The following is a 20,842-nucleotide window of genomic DNA, read 5'->3' as shown; positions in this document are numbered from 1 at the left end:
TAATGTATAAAAGCTTACCCAATGCTTCACAATATCTGTGGTTGTCAGACAGTGGCTCAGTTTGATCTTCTTGCTTTATGTAGTTCACTTCCATTGGAGTTGGTGTAGGATTTGCATTTTCCAGTCTTAGCAAGTTTATCAAATCTTTAATTTTCTGTTCTTGGTTGATGAGGAAACTTCCATCTTTCTCTCTTTGTACTTGAATGCCCAAGTAGTGTGCAATGTTGCCAAGTTGCTTGACTTCCACTTCTCTGTTCAGATGATGCATTATTTCCTTGCTGTCATCTGGATTTTCATAGGCAAGAATCAAATCATCAACATACGCCAAAATGTAAGTCCACTTGCCATCTATGCATCTCGTGTATAGACAGGGATCCGTGTTGCTTCTTTTGAAGTTTGCTTGAAGCAGCATATCATTCAGTTTTATATTCCATGCTCTGGCAGCCTGTTTTAAACCGTAAATGCTCTTTTGCAGTTTGCATACATAGTCCTCTTTGTCTTTCTCTAAGAAACCTGGTGGTTGTTGCATGTAAATGACCTCTTCCAGTTCACCATGTAAGAATGCAGTTTTCACGTCTAGGTGTGCAACATACATTCCTTTGCTAGCAGCAATACTTAACAGAGTCCTTACTGTGTTATGTTTAACCACTGGTGCAAAGGTTTCATCATAATCTTCTCCATATTTCTGTGAATATCCTTTTGCTACTAATCTTGCTTTGTAGCGCTGAATCTCACCATCAGCATCATGTTTGAGTTTGAAAACCCATTTGCAGCCTATAACTTTCCTTCCTTGAGGTAACTTAGTAAGAGTCCAGGTTTTGTTTTTCTGTAGAGCCTCAAGCTCTTCAATTGCAGCTTGTTTCCACTTCTGGGCTTCTGGTTGTGGTAGCTGGGATATTTCCCCCCATGATGAAGGTTCTAGTTGTTCCGCTGTTCTTGCGAGGTAGGACAGTCTTGGAGCTGGAACACCTCTGTTTGAGCGCGTTGATCACCTCACCTCACCTCACCCTACCCTCTGTGGTCTCTCCCATTACCTCAGGTGCATCTGGTGGATCGCTGGGGGTTTCTGTGTCGACTGTGGTTGGATCTGGATCTGCTGTCTCCTCCTCCTCAATTCCTTTGAGATCAGGAAGCATAATCCAGTCATCAGGGTGCTTGGTCTGGTTGCTTGCTTTGGTATAGGCCCCCTCTGAAGGTGTAGCTCTTTCATTCTCTTCAAAACACACCGCTCTGATTATGGTTATCCTGTTGGTGTCAGGATCCAGAATTCTGTAGCCTTTGGACTATGCTGAGTAGCCTACAAAAATCCCTTTTTGTGGCCCTAGCCCCTAACTTAGTCCTTTTTTCCTTTGGGATGTATGAGTAAGCCGTGCTTCCAAAGACACGCAGGTGCATCATTGACAGCTTATGACCATGCCAAAGTTCATAAGGTGTTGTTCCTATAGGCTTTGTGTGCATTCTGTTTTGTATGTATGTAGCAGTCATGATGCCTTCTCCCCAGAATTTCTGTGGGAAGTGTGCATCAGCAAGCATGCATCTTACCATGTCAAGTAGAGTTCTGTTCTTTCTTTCTGAGATTCCATTTTGGGACGGGCAGTAAGGTACCGTGGTTTGATGCACGATTCCATGTTCTCTCAGGAACTGCTGTGTGGCGTTGGACATATATTCTCCTCCATTGTCTGTGCGTAGGATCTTTGGCTTCCAGCCAAATATTTTGCTTGCCATCGCCACATATTTCTGGAATTTCTCGAGCATCTCTGATTTTTCCTTTAGTAGAAAAACACACGTGTATCGTGAGAAATCATCTGTTATTGTTAGAAAATACTTCTGATTACCTATGGTTGCTGGTAGTGGTCCAGGTATATCGTTGTGGATCAGTTCCAAGGGTCTTCCGGTCTTCCTTTCACTCTGCTTTGGATATGGCTTGTTAACTACTTTGGACTCAAGACAACAAACACAGTTAGTTACAATGTCACATGGTACAAAATCAATGCCATTAGCTAATCCTTTTTCCTTCATGTTCTGGATTGACTCATGACTCCTTTGTCCTAGCCTTCTATGCCACAGTTGCAAGCAGTTTTCATGCAGGCATGACTTGGCAAGGTTCACTTCATTAGGTATAGAATGGGCTGGTCTTTCTCTGTCTGTAGAGTGCTCTTCCACACAATAAAGACCTTGGGATTCAGAGCCTACAAGGCAAACTTCTCCATTCTGGGTAACAACACATTGTCCATCTTTAATATACAGTTCACAGCCTTGCCTTTCTAGCTTGGAAATTGAAATCAAGGAGCTTGAGAAGTCAGGGATATACAAAACATCTTTAAGAAAAAATGGCTTAACAGATCCATCCAGCAATTTGCAATTCAAAATTCCTTCGCCTTTCTTCTTGGCTTTAATTGTAGTATTATTGCCCAAATAAACAGTCTCTTCAGGAATATCAAACAGTTCAGTATAGAAACTTAGATTTTTAGAGATATGCACTGACGACCCAGAATCCAAAATGAACTTTTCATCACCTTGCATTAGATTAACATTATAATTTCTGTTTAAATTCTCCTTAGTAGAATCTGTTCCCCTTGTCTGATAAAAATTGTTTGTCTGATTAAAAGCCTTTGTCTGATTCTTGGGACAGTTTGCCACCTTGTGGCCAAATTCGTTACATAGAAAACATCTAAAGGCATTATTCCCAGTTCGCCTCATTTCAGGAGTGGCGGTCATATGACCTCTCTCTCTGGGCTGAGTTTCTTTGGCGGCAACATAATCAGATCTCTTTGTATGTAAATGTGGGGGCCTCATGCGGTTTCCTCTTGCAGCATTCCCTCCCCATCTCAGGTTATGTCTGGAATGATCAATTGTTGCTTTAAGAGCAAAGTTACTTGGCAATTCACTTTCACAGCGTGAATTCAAAATTCTCCTTCTGCTTGTTTCAGAACACAATGTTTCCACAGCCTTTTCAAAGCTTAGATTGGTGTGGGTTTCCAATTGGCTGATTATACTGCTATAGCTGGGAGGCATGCTCAGGAACAGAGCTTCCAGCTTCTGACTGTCTGTAAATTCCTCCCCTGCCTCTTTAAATTTGAAAAAGAAATCTTCCAAAATTCCTACAAAAGTAGAAAAACAGTCCTCCTCTTTATACTGAAGATCCTGCATTTTCTTTCGTAAATTAAAGGTGTATGCCCTCCCTTTTTTCATATGCAAGGAATCTAGCTTGCTCAGCATTTCCTTTGAGGTTCCAAGATCACAAATAGCAAAAAGTAGATTTTACTCACAGAAGCTGTAATCATAGCTTACGATTTCGCACCCTTAATTAGCCAGTCTTGTTTCGCCTTTTTCTCAGCATTTGTGGTTCCTTCTGGTGGGGGGGTCTCCTCAGTAACGTTTTGGAGTCCTTCTGCTTTCAGTGCAATCCTCAGTCTGGTTTTCCATTCCAAATAGTTGTCTGCATTCAGGATAGTCAGCCTGAGTTTTCCTTCTAGGTATGTAGCCATCCTCACCGGCTCCAAAAGGCAGTTGCTGTAGATTAGCAATTCAAAGTGTCCACGCTAGATCTCAGTGGATCTCCTGGAACAAACCTAACTCTCTAGTTGCAATACACGCAGCTCAAAATACTGGGCTCCCATAACCTGTTGGAAATTCTCTGTGGTGAGAGAATCCCTTTCTCATTATAGCAGAGTGCACAGAGGCACAACACAGCAGATTAGTTAAGCATGCGTGTGTGCTGAGAGTAAAGTAACTTGGAGCCAATTCATAGTTTCAAATCAATATAAAAGGCATTTATTAAGGAACTCCATTCTAGATAGGAAAGTGAGGATTTAGGATCTCTAATCTATCTATCTATCTGGATGCAGATGGATTCTGCATCCTCTCTGCACATATGGTGCAGGGAGAGAAGCTTGCCATGTTGCAAGGTAGGCGGCCAGGTAGAGAAGAAAGAGAGAAGGAAGTAAGTTTAATCCCCTAAGATTAGCAATCTACATTTCAAAGGGATAGCATCAGAGCAGTGGAGAAGGGATGACAAATGTCTTGACCCTCTAGCCCTCTGACTTACTAGTCTGTCCTCCACTGTCTGAGGCAAAGAGACAGCGCAAAGTCCTTTAACTTCCAACACTTTTAGCATATAGGAACATAAGAAGAGCCCTGCTGGATCAGGCCCCTCAAGGAGGCCCATCTAGCCCAGCATCCTGTTTCACACAGTGACCCACCAGATGCCACCGGAAGCCACAGGCAGGAGTTGAAAGGGTCACACCCTCCCTCCCGCTGTTGCTCCCCTGCAACTGGGACTCAGAGGCATCCTGCCTCTGAGACTGGAGGTGGCCTGTAGACCTCCAACTAGCAGCCGATGATAGACCTCTCCTCCATGAAGTGATCCAAACCCCTCTTCAAGCCGGTCCTATAGGATACAATTCATCCGGCCCCAAAGACTTGAGTTCATTTCGATGGCTGTTTCCCGACCAACTCCGTATCAGTCTTGAGCTGTAATCCTGACCCATCGCCATTCATGCTGCTGCTGTGAGGTCCCTTTTTAAGAGAAGATGGATCCTAACGAGCTGGGTGTGGGGTGTGTGTGTGCCAATGGAACAGCTTGCGTGGCTCCTCTCTCTACTGCCTGTGCCTCCTGCAGGCTGGCTATGTGTCAGATGGAGCTGTGTGGTTCGCCACCACTGGCAAAGTGAGGAGAGCTGGGTTGGTGGTAGCCCGCATGTCTTGTCCCCTTAGCTAAGCAGGGTCTGCCCTGGTTGCATTTGAAAGGGAGACTAGAAGTGTGAGCACTGCAAGATATTCCCCTCAGGGGATGGAGCCGCTCTGGGAAGAGCATCTAAGTTCCAAGTTCCCTCCCTGGCAGCATCTCCAAGATAGGCTGAATTCAGACTCCTGCCTGCAACTTAGGAGAAGCTGCTGCCAGTCTGTGGAGACGATAATGAGCTAGATAGACCAAGGGTCTGACTCAGTATATGGCAGCTTCCTATGTTCCAGTGCAGCTCTCAGGTGTGGTGCTAAGAGAGGTGGAGGCACTTTCCAGATTAGACCCTGCAACGGGGTCACGACGTATCTCCAAAGTGTGCTTCTGCACTTCCTGTGTTGTGATGTGACACTGCAGTCTCTACGCTGACATCAGGGTGCCATTCACATTTCTGATGCCTCGTTTCGGATTTAATCACTGTGATTTATTGCTATAATGTATTTCCGGCGTAAAAAGGTTGCTGTGTTTTCTGACTGTGAGTTTTTGCGAGACTGCTCCCCCTGCTGGGCGCTTTGCTATTTGTGTTCTGAATGCAATTTGCCCGAACCGAAGCATTTTGCCACTGCTGAGCGGGTAATCTGGAAAGCACGCATGCGCGTGCGAGAGAGAAAGAGAGCAACCCAAGCGGCCTCCTTTGGCACCTCCCTGGCTCATTAGGAGAGGCTGCTACTGGTTCCAGCACCCTTTCGCAACAACAGCTCCGCCCTTTCCTTCCCCTTCCTTCGACTCTACTCAAAAAAAGCCCTTTGTCTTGCTCTTTGCACCCCCCAAATCAGCTTGTTTGAGGTCTTAAGCTTCCCTGGCCCTAGGACTGCGTGTCTCTCCTTGTCCATAGTGATCCGTCTTTCCTTCCATTTCTTATTTGGGTCTTTGGGGGGGAAATTCAGCTCATCATCTCTCAGCTTGTGCAGCCACATTTTTCTATGTCTCCCATTTTTCTTGCTCTCTGGAGTTGTTTATGATTTTGCCCTTACTAATTCCTCCTTCCGCTAGTAATTCCTCCTTCCGCTAGTAATTTATCTAGCTGTGGTCCCTCCTAGCCCTTTTCTGTGTTTCTTAAAATCAGTGTTTACATATAGCCTGAAATTGCAGGGTACACGTCTGTCTATGTTCTTACTTCATTTCCAAGAATTCCAGGGTGACTTGGCACTTCCTCCAGAGTGGCTTCCAGATAGCAAGCCTTACAAAGCAAAAAGTGGTGTAAACTGCAACGTTTTGTGTGCCAAATTCAAACCGTAGGTTAGGGTTGAAATCTGTTGTAAGCTACAGTGGGGAAATACAACTATTTTTCTGTGACGCATACGCAGCATTATAGGGCAACTACACAGCAACAAAATCTGAAAGGAGGCTTCAGAAATGTGAACGGCATCTTGCTTACAGCGCAGAGACAGCACAGGCAGTGCAGAAACACACTTATGTTGTGACACTGTGGTAGCGTGTCATCTGGAAAGCGCCCTTGTTAGGAACAGAGGAAGCTGCCCTATATCAAGTCGGACCATGGGTCATCTAGCTCAGTATTGTCTACCCAGACTGGCAACGGCTTCTCCCAAGGTTTAGGGCAGGAGTCTCTCTCAACCCTACCTGGAGATGCTGCCAGGGAGGGAACGTGGAACCTTCTGCATGCAAGCAGGCAGGGGCTCTTCCCAGAGCGGCCCCATCTCCTGAGGGGAATATCTTCCCGTGCTCATACATATAGTCTCCCATTCAAAGGCAAAGCAGGGCAGACCCTCCTTAGCAAAGGGGACCATTCATGCTTGCTACCACAAGACCAGCTCCCAACTTTTGACCCGGCCTTCCCTAGTGGTTAAAGTCAAGTCAGGGATGGCCAATCCCCTTTATTCCTCCCTCCATCTTCTGAAAGAGGCATGCGAGGGGTTTTTGGGCTGTCCGATCCTTAATGAAGTTTGTCTCTCCGGCAATATCGGGGTAGGTGACGTCCCCAGTTACTGCTCACCCTTGCTTCCTTGAAATGTCTGCACTTTATTTCTGGAACGCAGCATCCACACCCTCTCCTTGATCCGGCAGTCTGTAGCAGGCTTCAACTCCAATGGGGATGTTGGTTTGTCCTTCATTTTCTTTTCACCTGCTGCTCTCCATTGGGCTACCATGTTCAGTTGTGTGCATGGCTGACTTATAGTGCTACTCAGCAACTGGGTGAGCTCGAAATATTGTGGCCAGATGACTGACTGGGTCCAGGGGAACATTTCTCACTAGTTTCTAAATGGCTCCCAGTCTGGTTTTGGGCATAATTCAAAGGGCTGTTTCCAGCCTTAAAACAAAACAAGATCAAACCGTCCATTGGTACCTTGGTTTGTTAACTAACTTTGGTTAGAGCAGCCCGCAGCTCTCTGAATGACTTGTTCTAAAATGAAAGTGGAGGCGTGGCCTCCCCCCTCCCCTGAGAGCCATGAGCCAATGGCAGCTGCAGAGGCAAAACCGTGGCTGAGCATCATGTCTGAACCAGACCAACGGTGGCATTGAGGTTGGATTTTATGTTTTGCTGCTCTCTGGTTTCCAATAGTGCTGTGAAATTGCACTGTTCTTTCAGCCAGTTATCTGCTGCTCTGAGCACCCTTTGGGCTGGAGTGTGCGGTGCAAACATTTCCAGTAAATAAAGGTGATCTATGGAATTTGCTGCCACCTGAAATGGCTGTGATGGCCTCCAGTTCAGTTGGCTTTAAAAATCCATGGAAGAATGTAAGCAGGGTCCTTTGCCTGGATGGGGCGAGTACGGGATGGTCATAGAGACCGAACTAGCTACTGAGCAGCTGCATCTCCAGCTGCAGAGAGAAACAGGATCCCCCCTCGTCCCACACAGGCAGAAGCGCCGACTCTGAGCACAATCTGGCAGTACTCTAAGCAGGAGGTGGTGTCTGAGTTGGGACAGGCTGAGTAGACAGAGGTGCTCTGACCCCTGGACCGGGGCTGATGTCCAGGACCGCCACACACCCCAGGGCCCTCACATCACCTCTAGTCTGTCCTGGGTGGTGTGGTTGGTGCCCTCAAGAACCGACGTGTTAAAAAATGGTGCTTAACTTGCAGCCGGGGGGTGGGGGGGAGCTCCAAAGGCCTTTAGGTCCAGGCTCCAAAATTACCTTGGCGGCTTCGGTCTCTGCTGCCTCATCCTTGCTTGTGGGCTTCTTGGAAGCCTCTGGCTGGCCGCTGGGCAAGGCCCAGTGTGTGGCTGGCTGAACCCAGCAGGGCCACCCAGAGGGTCAGAAATGCATTTAGGAATCTGACTGGAATGAATACAGATCTTAAAACGTCCCCTTGGTTTAACTGACCTCCCTTGAATCATGGTTGCAGAACAGCCATGAAGGGAAGGGACAGGAGCCTGCACGCTCTGAGAAGGCCTCTCGGAAGAGAGGTTGGAATGCTGGGAACGAGACGTCTTATCAAAAATTTAGGGTGCTGTTGTAGCTTGTAAGTCTTCTTCAAAAGGAAGAGTCCCTTCTAGAAAACAGGCCCATCTGCGTCCAGGACCAGTTTAAGATGCCCAGTTCAGCCAGTATTCGCCAGGGTCCCAAGGTCAGGTGACCAGGTCCAACACTGCCTTTGAAACCGGCGAAAAAGATTCCCCAAAGGAGCATCCTTTGTAGAGAGGAGAGAGCTGGTCACTTCCAAGGGATGAGCGAACTCTTAAGATATGAAAGGGAAAAGGTGCCAGCGGGCAATTGACTAGTGCCTCACCTGCCGGGGGGGCGGGGTTTGGAAGCACGTCTGGGTCATTACTGGGACAGCGACATTTCCTGGGGCTGACAGGTCCTGCCATTGGGCTTGGCTCAGCCTGGAGCATCCCAGACGGGGCTGTCCGCTCGGAATGGAGGGTGTGCATTCACACATCGTCTGGATTTGCGCCAAAGTCCATGCGAGATATTGGGGAGCACTTCACACAGGATTTTCATCATGCATTAGAGCCTCGCCCAATTTATGTCCGGGGTAAAAAAAAAAATCCACTTTTTGTATCATTTTTATTGGACAAATCTGAACTCACAGTAAACCCGTGGTAATGCCTGCGGTCTAGGAAAGCTCCTGGAGGCCTTGTGGATTTGATAGAGGATTTGTGTTATCAGTAATGGTGCTGGAAGGGCTGTTGCCTGCTTAGTCTGTAGTAACAGCAGCAACCAAGAATCTGGTGTCACCTTCGAGGCTATCCCGTTTATGGTAGCAGAAGCATGTGTTGTCTACAGTCCTCTTTATCAGATGTACCAAGTGAAGCGTAGTCCCCAAAAGGTGCTGCAAGAATAAGTTGGACAGTCTTTAAGGTGCTACAAGACTCTGTTGCTTTCAGCACGGCTGCACTGGGTTCCCTGCAGGAAACAGGACCACTGACTGGTCTTTAGGGCAGGGTCTCTCACCTTGGCTCCCCAGATGTGTTTGGGCTACAAGTGCCACCAATGGCCTTGGGCTGATGGGATGCCTGGAACTGCTGAGCCCCCCAGAGGGGTTTCCTGCGTGAGGGTTCCTGTCCCGGAACAGGGCAGATGGATTCAGGAGGGAAGGCCTCGTTTGGGGGTAGGGAGCTCATGTTCTTTTGTGCCATTCTGTCTTGTAGGTTTTTGGCTTGGGTTCTTCTTTCTGATGTTGGCTAATATTTTTATGATTGCTTTGGTGTCTTTTTTTGAAATGTTGCAAGATGGTTGATTTTTGTTTTTTTTTTACTATAAATGCAGGTTAAATAAACCAAATAAATTGTGGAGAGGGAAGGGAGATTTCATTTCATTTTACTTTTCATTTCTATCCCGCTATCCCCAGACCAGTTTCTAAAAAGTGATAATTATTCTCTCATTTCTCCATCAATATTGTCGTCTTCTTTAACATGGTTGTATAAAGGATGTTGCTGCACCTCCTCAGAGCTTCACCCAGGTGTCTGGATAATGGACTCCCAAGATAGTCAGTGTCTGCAAGCTGCTTGTCCATGTAGCCACCCACTGGGACGAAGAAAAAGCCACCCTCGTGCTCCCTTCCCCACTTCTGTTTCACCATTGCTGGCTCCTCCGGTTGAGGAAGGGCTTTGGCCGGAGAGGCAGATTCCCACCTGGGGGGCTGCACCGTGTCCCCCAGGGCTCCCGTTTGCAGAGGCATCGTTCTGCCTTTCCACCGGGCAGGGCTGGGTCAGGGCAGCCAGCGGAGGCTTGGCTGTGGCCTGCCTGAAGGAAGAGAGCCCAGAGGAGGCAGAGGGTTTCTGGCTGCGGCAGGCACTCCGGCGGCCTCAGGGCCATTGGTCAGCAGTGGCATCCAGCAGCCTGGTTTGGGTGTGTTGTGCACATGCTCATCTGGGGGGCGGTGGGGGGAGGAAGGGTTCCGGGGACAGCTTCCTGTGCCACCTCCACTCCTAATTTCCGCCACGGGAGACATGGGGGATATCCTTCTGACCTGGGGAGCCCAGTCAAGGTGATGCTGCCGGAATACAAAATGGCAACAAAAGGGACGTGGCTTCGTACATGGCAACTGGGCCTGCCAGGCCCTGGTTCTTCTAGCCGCTCTGTCTGCTTGGCTTCCTCTGCTAGCCGCTCTTCAGGCCTTCCCTGAGCCCTTGTGAACTGCCAGCCGGGACAGAGCCTGGCAGCTTCTGCCTGCCAAATCTGGGCTCTGCCCCTGAGCTGCAGCCCTCCCACTCCCCAGGAAGGTGGCCTTGTTCCTCAGTTGGGCAGGAGGCTTTCCTGCGAAGCTAAACGTCCTGCGGCACACCGTGTGTCGCAGTTGGGTCCTGTTGGGCCTGCAGCCGCCTTGGCGTTTCATTCCTCCCAGAGCTCTGGCTAACCACGGGGCCCCAAAGAGCCCTGGGCTCCTGGCGGCGGTGGCGGCTGCTGCTGCCCTGGCCCCAGAGACCATGCTGCTGCTGCCACCTGTGGCTGGGGATGATGGGAATTGTAGTCCAGCCACATCTGGGGACCCAAGTGTGCAAACCCCTGCCCTAGAATGATCCTCTGATTAGTGTCAGCTTGGCAAAATGTCCCTGCCAAGGATGGAAACCTGCTCAGACTGAGAGGACAGCGTGCGCTTCGGGTCACTCGCCTTCAATTACTCCTAGATTAAAAGAGCTACCGTGGCTCCCAGTAGGTTTCCGGGCAAAGCACAAGGTGCTGGTTATAACCTATGAAGCCCTAAGCAACTTGGGTGTTCTCCGTCTTCTTCGCCACCATCCCCACTGCCCATCGGGATCAGCCGGAGAGGTCCGTCTGCAGTTGCCCCCAGCTCCTCTGGTGGCCACCCAGGGACGGGCCTTCTCTGCTGACATCCGGAGACTCTGGAATGCACATTGAAATTTAACTAGGTTTTAAATTGTTTTAAGGTTTTTACTTGTGCGTTTTCACTTCTTGTAAACTGCCCAGAGACGCAGGTTTGGGGCGATATACAAGATTGAGAAATAAAGAGAACGGGGGGGGGGTTGTCTTTGCCAGCACCGCCATTTTTTTTGTCTTAAGTTCCCCTCCTGCTTCTCTCTTCCAGGTGAAGGAGGAATGCCGCCTGCTCATTGCGCCCCCAGTGCCCCCGCGGGGTGGCCCCCCACTCTCCAGCTCCAGCCCCCCAGTGCCTCTGCGCTTCCCCAAGCTCCAGCCGGCTGCTTCGCCCAGCTCCAGCCTCTCCTTCTACTCTTCTGGCCTGCACAGCAGGTGAGTGGCGCGTCTGCGGGGATTGGGAGGGCGGGCGCTGGAAGCCAGAGCCCCTGGGTGAGGGCTGTGAGCCGGGCAGGGGGAGGGACGGGTGTGCTCAGAAGCAGCGGCCTCCATCCAGACTTGTGCTGGGCGAGTGGACCGTGGTTGTGGTGCTCTGTGGTGCACTGCTGCTGGCAGAAGGCCTCCTCGGGGACCTGGACGAGACGGGGCTGCGTGTCGCGCACCGTGCCAGCATCTCCGGCTCGTGCAAGAACTCATCTGCAGCAGAGGCCCTTTTCCTTTTGCTATCGCATCAGCCGCTTCCACCACCTTTAGGTGTTGCTCACCCCCCTCATAACACATGGCTCTCCGGGCAACTCACAAACAACAAAACGATTAAGTAAAAACGTGCCATTAAAACTTACCCAGAAAATGGGAAATTACAAAATAATACTACTAATAATAAAAAAATTAAAAAACTTTTAAAAAGTTATTTTCAGAGCCCTAGGTAAACAGAAAGGTAAAGAACAGGGAGGCTATGCCCTAAATGGGTGCTGCCACCCAAAAGGCCCTCTCCGTAATAAGCACCCTCTTCACTTCACTTGGAAGGGTGTGCCTTACACCAGCACTGGTCCGGCCAGATGCTTTCTTAGAAACAGAGGGAGCTGCCATATACCGAGTCAGACCCTTGGTCCATCTAGCGCAGTATTATCTACCCAGACTGGCAGCGGCTTCTCCAAGGTGGCAGGCAGGAGCCTCTCTCAGCCCGATCATGGAGATGCTGCTGCCAGGGAGGAGGGAACTTGGGACCTTCTGCTCTTTCCAGAGCAGCTCCATCCCCTGAGGGGAATATCTGACTGCAGGGTTTCTTAACCTTGGGCCCCCAGGTGTTGTTGGACGACAACTCCCAGAATCCCAACATGGCCTTTGTGACTGGGGATTCTGGGAGTTGCCGTCCAACAACATCTGGGGGCCCAAGGTTAAGAAACCCTGTCTTCCAGTGCTCACACATCAAGTCTCCCATTCATATGCAACCAGGGTAGACCGTGCTTATCTAGGAGGACAAGTCGTGCTTGCTACCACCAGACCAGCTCTCCTCTATGATTCGTCTTCCTCATGATCCCTTCGGGTATTCTAAGAGGGAGTCGTGGGACAAACAAAACCCTGAGTGATAGACCTTGATGTGGGCCGAGGACTCTCCCGCACCCCCGGCAGCCACGCCCTTGACTGGAGTCCCAGAGCCCCTAGCTGAGCCTCTCCTCTTAGCCCCCCTGGGTTGACTTCAGGGCCTGTGGCGATCCACGGCCAAGAAGGGCCTGCTGCAGGCTGTGGACCTGGGCGCCTGGCTTCTGCATCTGTTCCCCTGCCATAGGACAGCCGCCTTTTTAAGAACAAGTCATCGCGAGGGAGTTATGGAGTTCTCCTCCCTCATTTCTGGGTTTAAAAAGAGAGGTCCACAGACCCTCCCGTGGACTGCCGCCTTTGCTGTGCTCCTGTGGGGTGCTGGTGGGAGGCAGGGCTTTTGGGGGCCCAGTTTGAGCTGTATGGAGAGAAGCAGGGGGTCGCCAACGGGGGTCGCCAGGTGTCGCGGGACTTCAGTTAGGCCCATAATCCCCAGCATTGGCCCTTGGGGCCAGGGATGATGGAAGTTGGAGTCCTACAGTGTTTGGGGACCCCAGTGGGAGACCCCCTGGCCCCAAGGAAGAGGAGGGCTGCTGACACACGGCTGCGGAGAGCTCTGGCGTGCTGGTCCCAAAGGCCCTGCCACGCAGCTTTCTGCCACCCGCTTGCTGTGGCTGGCTCTGACCGCTGGGCTCTCTGGCTCTCCCCGCAGGTCCCGGCCGCAGAGCGGCAGCTGCTCTCCGTCTCCCGACTCCTACTCGCTCTACTGCTACCCCTGCACGTGGGGCGACTGCAAAGCGGGGGAGTCGTCCGGCCGCCAGCTCGCCAGCCCCCCAGGACAGCCGCCAGCCCCGCTGCCCCCAGCCCAGCCTGCGCAGGTGTCTTCGTGGCCAGACCCCTGGGCGTACAGTGACCTGGGCCCCAGCCTGGCCACGGGCCGCTCCCCCCCACGGCTGGGGAGTGGCGAGGCCGGCGCCCACAAGAGCTACGCCAGCTGCCCTCGCCCGAAGGCCCCCCACCCTCAGAAACGCTTTGCTCCCTTTGGCGCCCTCAACCCCTTCGCCAACCCGGCCTACTCCTCCAGCCCGGCTTCCTCCGGCTCGTCCGACTGGCTGGAGGCCCTGGACTGGCAGAAGCCAGCTGCTTCCTCCCTTGAGGCCTTTGAGCCCTTGGAGGGCCCCTCATCCTCTTCCCCGGAGGGGGAGCTGCACTACAGCGCGGCCCCCCTGCCTCGGCCAAAGGCCTTTGCGGCCGGGGAGAATGTGGTCATCCGGACGGCTGTGGCCCCTCGGCCCCCGACCTTCGTCCACGGGGCCGAGGGGGGCCTCAGCCGCCTGGCCCTGTCCCAGGGGGCCATCGAGCTGCCCCCTGCCCGGCTCAACGGGGACGGCTCGCCCTGGCAGCCCCCCGCTGATCTGTCAGCGCTGTCCCTCGAGGAGGTCTCCCGCTGCCTGCGCTTCATCGGCCTCTCCGAGGACGTGGTCACCTTCTTTGCCCGGGAGCGCATCGACGGCAGCATCTTCGTGCAGCTCACGGAGGAGATCCTGTCGGAGGACTTCCGCCTCACCAAGCTCCAGGTCAAGAAGATCATGCAGTTCATCAAGGGTTGGCGGCCCAAGATCTAGAGCGGCCGAGGGGGCCTGCCCGCAGGCAAAGGCACAAGGACCGGGACAAGAGCGGCAGGCAGGCGGGGAGGGGACTGGCGCAAGGAAAGAGGCGGGGCGGCTGCGCGTCTTGCCCATCCGCCAGTGCAAGGAGGAGAGGAGGATTCCCTCTTCCTCCCCTGCCTGGGGACAGAGGGAAGGACGGGCCAAGACATGGCACGTGGGCAGGCCCCAGGAAGCATGCTGGGCGTGGGGAAGGCCTCTCGGCCCTAATTGGCAAGACCTCTGGCTACCTGTACCACAGGTGTGGGTGTGGGGGGGGGCAGGAACTGGGCCCAGTAGTCTAAAAGCTGCAGCACCCCACCCCCTCCCAGGGTGCACCCCAGATCTGCTGATAGCGGCAGCCAGCAAAGGGGGTCCTCTCAGTAGAGGCCGCGCAGGGAGTGTCTGGCTGGGCAGATCTTGTCTCATTGGAGCCGAGCGGAAGGGAAGCCCCAGCCCCTGGGCAATGGGGCCCTGCATGCCAAGGGACCCCGAACATCCCTGCAGCCTTGTATCATGGGGCCCCCCTCCGGCCTAGGGGAAAGGCGGCTTCCCCCCCCTCCTCCACAGAGGGGGGGTGCGCCCACTGTGCCCCTGGCACACTTCACCTCTCCCTGAAAGGTGAGCAGGGCCCCAGGCAGCAGAAGTCGCGGGAGCCCTTTCAAAGGCAGGGAAGACCCGATGCTGGGGTGTCCTGGCCAGTGGGAGGGGGCCAGCTGCCCTCAGCAAGGGCCGTGCACCAGGCCGTGGGTGACGGGGGCTCCACACCAGCCAGCCCTGAAGCTGCCCTCTTCCTCAAGGCTGGCAGGGGGGGGGAGGTAGTGCAGAGTCCAGCGGCAGCTTTGCTTGGAGCCCTCCCTTCAGGCCGCAGGCAGCTGAAGGGGGGAACCGGCCTGGCCGGCCGGAAGGAGCCAGGGGCAAGCCGTTTGTGCCGCAGCGGCTGACAGTGTGCTTGAGGACACATGGCCTTGCAAGGCCCTGCTGCCAGTCGAAGGTTGTGCCTCCTCTGCCCTCTCCGGTGGGCTCCTGGCCCTTTCCCTGCCCCTGCCGCCCCACCCGCCCCGCCATTACTGAGGCAGCTGCCGGTCGCTGCTTGAGGTGGGAGACCCCGGGCTTGCTCTTTTTAACACAGGTTGGGGAGGGAGGCGTCTGGTTCAGGGCTAGAAGACTGCAAAGTATTTGTATCTGTGTCTACTTTAATCCTTGCGAACTAGGAGAGCAAGCCTCTTTATTAAAAAACAAAACAAAACCCTGCCTTTCCAGGCCGAGGTGTTGAGCAGCCCTGTGGGCCAGAGGGCCTGCGGAGGAGGTAAGCCCGATCCAGCCTCTCCCTTGCATCTGGGGGCAGGACCCATGTAGCCTCTGGACCCCCGCGCCCCCCCAGCCCTTCTCCTTGCCCTTGTGATGGGCTTGAGCCAGGAGGGGTCTGCGGGCTGCTGCTGCTGCTACTCCTCCAGCCCGTTGCAGTCCAAGCACAGCAGGAGAGCCCGAGGAGGTCAGCCGCCCCTCCTGGACTAGAACTTCCACAAGCCCCAGGAAGGTCCCCCGTCTGGCCAGAACCCAGAGGAGCTTCCCGAGAACCCCCTGGGGCTGCTTTCACCCAGGACAACGACGACTGGTGGCCCGAATTAACCAGCAAAGCTTATCGGTGAACAAGACACAGGGCTTTATTGTCTGGAATTCTTTGTGCGTGGGTTAGGGGCCCAGGCCTGTCCCGGGTACAGACACAACTCTATTATCCCCACAGGTAGTGCTGCTGCCACCGGTGGTGGTGGTGGACCTGCAGGCTGCCAGGCTTGGGCAGAACAGAAAGCCCCAACTCTTCCTCCCCCCAAGCAAGACCAACATCCAGGAGAGGTAGTGCCCGGGCGGCTAAGGCACTTGGAGGGTGAAGAGCCAGGGGCCTCCCCACCCCAGCTACTGGGCAAGAGTCTCTTGCAGGGCCTTCCCCTCTGCCCTCAGCTCTGTGGACGGACGTGCAGACACGTTCACTCGTGGAACTGCTTGCTGGAGTCCTTGGCGTGATCAAGCAGCAGCTGGCATGGCGTGAACGCACTCCCGTAGACCTCCTCGTACTTCCGCATGCGATCCACCATGCGCTGGGCCCCGTAGTGATCCGTATACTGGAAGGGACCTGCCACAACATTGTTTGGGGGGTGGGAGAGGGGAGGGTGAGGCTTCCTCAGAAAGGCTGCCAGCCCGGGCTGGATGTCAGAACACCCTGCAGAGAATTCTGCCCGGAACTGCCGTGGCCGGTGGGGAGGGTCCAGAGGCAACCTTGCCTCTGCAAGGGCGTGCTTTTGTTCAGAGCCCCTGGGGGTCTGGCCACTGGCCTGGCCCCTGCTCTGTGCACTTGATGGCGGGCAGAGACCCACCTGGTGGGCACCTGGCCCGGCGGAGAGTTCAGAGGCTGCTCCAGGGGGTTGGAGAGCTGCCCCAGGGGAGGCTTCATGGGCTGTGGCCAAAGGCACCACTTACCTCCCAGGCACGGTGGGAAGCCCAGCCCGAACACGGCCCCGATGTCCCCCTCCGTGGGGTTGTTGAGGACACCCTCCTGCAGGCTCAGGACTGCCTCGTTCACAAATCGGGTGATCAGGCGCATCTGGATGTCTTCCACAGTGGAGCTGAGGAGGAGGAGGAGAACCGCCACTGATCAGCACCCCCAGCGCCCAGGAGATGCCGCCTGGATCCCTCCCCGGCTCCTGCCAGCCCTGGGGAAGAGCCTCCCCCGTGGCCAAACCCCCTCAGAGCAGGAGGCCGGCCTCACACTCTGGAAGGGGCCTCGGAGGCCTTCTGGGCCAGACGCTGCCTGCCCAGCCACGGAGAGCCCACCGGGGGGCAAGGCAGCTCGGGCAGGCAGGAACGTCTTTCTGGCCTCTGGCCCAAGCCGGCTTCCTGGCCAGTTCAGCCCTGGAGTTCCGGCCGGGGCACCTTGCCACTACTCCGTGACTTACACTTCTGGCCTGGCGGGCACTTTGAACCTCGCCAGGATCTCATCCATGCCGGTGTTGATGCTCCGGTTCTTCACGCCTTCCTGGTAAATGTAGAAGCCCTTCCCTGCTTTGCGGCCTGTCGGAGGAAGGAGGAGGACGAGGCTCACACCGTGAGGAGAGCCGCACCAGCGGTGGGGTGTGTGTGTGTGTGGGGGGGCTTGAGCACATCCCACCTTGCGGGGCGAGCCTGGGGCCTGGGAACGAAGTCCCGCTTCCCAGCACAGGCTCTTCACCGCTCTGTCCGCCAGCTCTCGTGGTCTCTAGAAGACTCGGGCGCGGCTTCTCAGAGGCTGCCAGCCCCGGCTAGCTGGCAAGGGGTCTTGCTAGAAGTCTCCCCCCCCCCCACGCAGATGGCTGTGTAGAGGGAGTGGCGCCAGCGGGCAAGTCCTGGGCCTTGCTGTGGGTGGGCGGAAGCAGCCGGTCTCGAGGCCTGCTTGACAGAGGCCTGAGCAGCCTGGAAGCCCCTCCCGCAGGGTCCTCTCCCGCACAGCCGAGGCGCGTGCCCAGATGCCAGGGGGCGGCTGGCTGACTGGGAGAGCCCCACGCGGCTGCAGCCGGCAGCCGCCCCTTCCCCACACCCAGTGATGGGCCCGTCCCAGGTGCTTGCTGCTTCTCCTCTGGGGAGGAGGCCCTGCGGTGCATCTCACGGTCACCAGAGCTCCAGCCAGCGAGGACACCAAGGGGGCCTCCTCCAGGGCAGGCTCTGGCCCTGGAACTCCCGGCCCCGCTGCCCGTCTGGAGGAAGCCAAGGCCGTCTCTGGCCTGCTGGGAGCTTGGGGGGTGCGTGCCTCTCCCTGCTGCGGGGTTCATGCTCTTTAATTCCAAAGGCGAAGCCAGCCGCCTGGGGCATCTCCATCGGAAGGGGCCCGGCAGGAGACGTGCGCATCTTTCGGAGTCACAGGGAGTGAAAGAACGCCCCGGGAAAGCAGCTCACAGCCAGCTGCAGAGGCGCCAAGTTTCCGCTGCCTTGCCTGAAGGAAGAAGAGCGGGGTCCTTCTCCTCTGTCCCCGGGGACAGAGCCTGCGCTCTCCGCCCGTGCGCTGCCACTGCTGTGGCTCTGCGGCTGGGAGGCTGCACACCTGAGTCCAGGGGCTCTCCACCTTGGGTCCCCAGACGTGCTTGGAGCTGCAACTACTGGGGCAGGGGAGGATGGGAGCTGTAGTCCAACAGCATCAGGGGACCCCAGGTGGAGAACCCCTGTGCCTGAGACTCTTCCGCGGAACCTTCCAGGACCCCAAGCGCCAGGCTGTGCCACACAGATTGGCTGCCTCCCTACAGCAGGAGGGCTGAGAAGCCCCAGAGGCCTGGGGGGGTCCCTTCCAAGCTGCTGCCAGTGAACCCAGCAGCTGGCGCCCAAAGGCCCTTCACACCACTGGCCACGAGGGCATTTCGGGAAGAGATGGGGAGCCCCGGAGGTGTGCTTGGGGCACGCTGTCGAGAGAGGAAGGAGGCCCGGCTGCCCCCAGCCCCTTACCCAGGAAGCCCTTCTCCACCATGGCTTTCATCAGCTCCACGTTCCCGCCTTTGAACCGCTCCCCAAAGGCTTTGAGGAGATCCTCGGAGACATGCGCAGCAACGTCCACACCCACTTCGTCGACCAGGATGGAAGCCCCCACGGGGAAGCCGAAGTTGGTGGTGATGGCATCCATCGTCTTGGGGTCAGTGCCTTCCTGTGCGGGATGCAGGTGGGCAGGGAGAGCTGTGGGAGTGACCCCCAGCTGCTCCTGCCACCGCCAAACTCAGACGGTGACGGGGAGGCCGCACAAGGTCTTAGAGAGCGGAGTCAGTTCGGTACAGCCTCCTGGAGCCCAGCTGAGGGGGCGGGGGCTGGCCCCATCCCGACAGCGGCCACTTCCTCCTTCCGTAGCGCAGGCAGGCAGGCGTGCCACCGGCAGGAAGGCTCCTCCGCCCCCAGGAGCCAGAGCTTCTCCATGCACTTAAGGCTGCCGGAAGCCGGAGGGAGCGAGGGGAGGGTGCTCAGCAGCCGGAGAGGGAGGGAGGGAGGGCAGGGCCTCTGCCTGGCTCTCTGCTGGGAAGCCCTCCCATCCGGAGGCCTTGCGGGCCAGCACTGCACCCCTCCCAGGCCAGAACGGCGCCACTGCAGAAGCGTTCGGGAACCCCGCCATTTGCGGCCAACACAAACCTGGAGAATGCGCACAAACTCCGCCAGCACAGGCGCGAGGCATCTGGTGGTGTAGAAACCTGGGCCATCCTGCAGAGGAGGAAACAGATCTCAGAGAACGCCTCCCACAGAGGGGGAGGAGCCAGGAGCACGGGGGGGGGGGTCCTTCCCGCCCTTAGTCAGGACAGATGCAGAAACGGTGGTCTGCAACCAGCGACAGAGGCCGTTTGGGGGAGCTTTCCCAATGCATTTGCCGCCTTGCTTCTTGACGAGGGCTGATCAGACCCAGACCCACATTTCATCTTACTGCAGGGATTCTCAAACTTGGGTCCCCCAATGGAGTTGGTCTCCAACTCCCACCACCCTCACTTTAACCGTAACCCTAACCCTGACTTGGCCACCGCCGTCTTTTAAAAACAACTAAAATGCAAGCAGAGCAGTAGCCGACTTCTCCTGAGCTAGGGGTTCCCCACCTTGGGACTCCAGGTGGTGGTGCACTACAACTCCCATCATCCCCTCCCACTACTGTGGTGGGGATGATGGGAGTTGTAGGCCCACATCGCCTGGGGACCTAAGGTTGGAAACCCCGCTGCCCTCAGTCCAACAGCCCCCATGCTCCCATTAGTCCGTGGGGCTGGGAGGTCAGTTCAGGGTGGCACAAAAAGGGACCTTTGTGCACCCCCAGCCCCCGGGCTGAGCGGAGGCTACCATCAAGGTGGACGTTGGCCTCTGCAGCCGACCTGGCTGGAGCAGCCCAGAGAGCTCCCCGCCTGGCTTCCCCGGCCCTGCGGTGGCTAGCTGGGAGCCTCTTCCCCCCCACTTTCCAGCCGGCCCTCACCTTCACCACAATGATGACCTTCCCCTGCTGCAGGCCCACAGCGACCGCAGCGGCAGCTGTCTCGGGGGACGTTTTGTCCGTGGTGACGATCTCCAGCAGCTGCATCTTGTCCACGGGAGAGAAGTAGTGCATCCCGATCACCTGCAGCACAGAGGCAGACACCACCCGGGGAGAGGGTCAGGTCTCGCGTGGGGCCCACTGGGAGCTGCCGTTCTCTTGCCTGGGGGCGGGTGGGGGGGCGTAGCTCAGTGGCAGAGCCTCTGCTTTGCATGCCGAGGGTCCCAGGTTCAAGTCCACATCTCCATTTTAGGGTCATTCATTTATTATTTAACGTATTTAATATATACCACTCACTACCAAAGTCTCTAGGGGGGTTACAGCAATAAAACAAACCAGGGCATTTTAACAATTAAAACATTTTAAAAATCAAATTAAGATACCCATTACACATAGGAAGCTGCCATATATTGAATCAGGCCCTTGGTCCATCTAGCTCAGTATTGACTTCACAGACTGGCAGCGGCTTCTCCAAGGTTGCAGGCAGGAGTCTCTCTCCCAGCCCTATTTTGGAGAAGCTACCAGGGAGGGGACTTGGAACCTTCTGATGCTCTTCCCAGAGCGGCTCCATCCCCCTAAGGGGAATATCTTACAGGGCTCACACTGCTAGTCTCCCATTCATTTGCTACCAGGGCAGACCCTGCTTAGCTTAGGGGACAAGTCATGCTTGCTCCCACCAGCCCAGCCCTCCCATTAAAACACTACCAAACAGTTCAAACACTTG

The 20,842-nt window shown here is 55.2% G+C and overlaps 2 protein-coding genes across 6 annotated transcripts in view; one reads left to right on the top strand and one right to left on the bottom strand.

The window, feature by feature from the left end:
* The window catches only part of GAREM2 (GRB2 associated regulator of MAPK1 subtype 2), a 39,856-nt gene extending 25,627 nt beyond the window's left edge, over nt 1–14,229 (top strand). For all 5 annotated transcript variants that reach the window (XM_053250368.1, XM_053250385.1, XM_053250384.1 and 2 more), the window contains exons 5-6: nt 11,195–11,358; nt 13,175–14,229. In XM_053250368.1, coding sequence (XP_053106343.1) covers nt 11,195–11,358; nt 13,175–14,087 — 1,077 coding nt within the window. In that variant the 3' untranslated portion in view covers nt 14,088–14,229. The remainder of the gene's footprint in view (nt 1–11,194; nt 11,359–13,174) is intronic.
* A 1,521-nt stretch (nt 14,230–15,750) lies between these two features.
* Nucleotides 15,751–20,842, bottom strand: part of HADHA (hydroxyacyl-CoA dehydrogenase trifunctional multienzyme complex subunit alpha) — a 36,507-nt gene continuing 31,415 nt past the window's right edge. Inside the window, exons 15-20 of the mRNA XM_053250445.1 lie at nt 20,062–20,202; nt 19,245–19,313; nt 18,576–18,771; nt 17,063–17,177; nt 16,587–16,732; nt 15,751–16,242 (exon numbers count right to left, since the gene is read on the bottom strand). Coding sequence (XP_053106420.1) covers nt 16,097–16,242; nt 16,587–16,732; nt 17,063–17,177; nt 18,576–18,771; nt 19,245–19,313; nt 20,062–20,202 — 813 coding nt within the window. The 3' untranslated portion in view covers nt 15,751–16,096. The remainder of the gene's footprint in view (nt 16,243–16,586; nt 16,733–17,062; nt 17,178–18,575; nt 18,772–19,244; nt 19,314–20,061; nt 20,203–20,842) is intronic.

Source organism: Hemicordylus capensis, chromosome 1, assembly GCF_027244095.1.
Source record: "Hemicordylus capensis ecotype Gifberg chromosome 1, rHemCap1.1.pri, whole genome shotgun sequence".
Taxonomy (NCBI): domain Eukaryota; kingdom Metazoa; phylum Chordata; class Lepidosauria; order Squamata; family Cordylidae; genus Hemicordylus; species Hemicordylus capensis.
The sequence above is the reverse complement of the archived record's forward strand: the minus strand, read 5'-3'. Positions and strand labels throughout refer to the sequence as shown.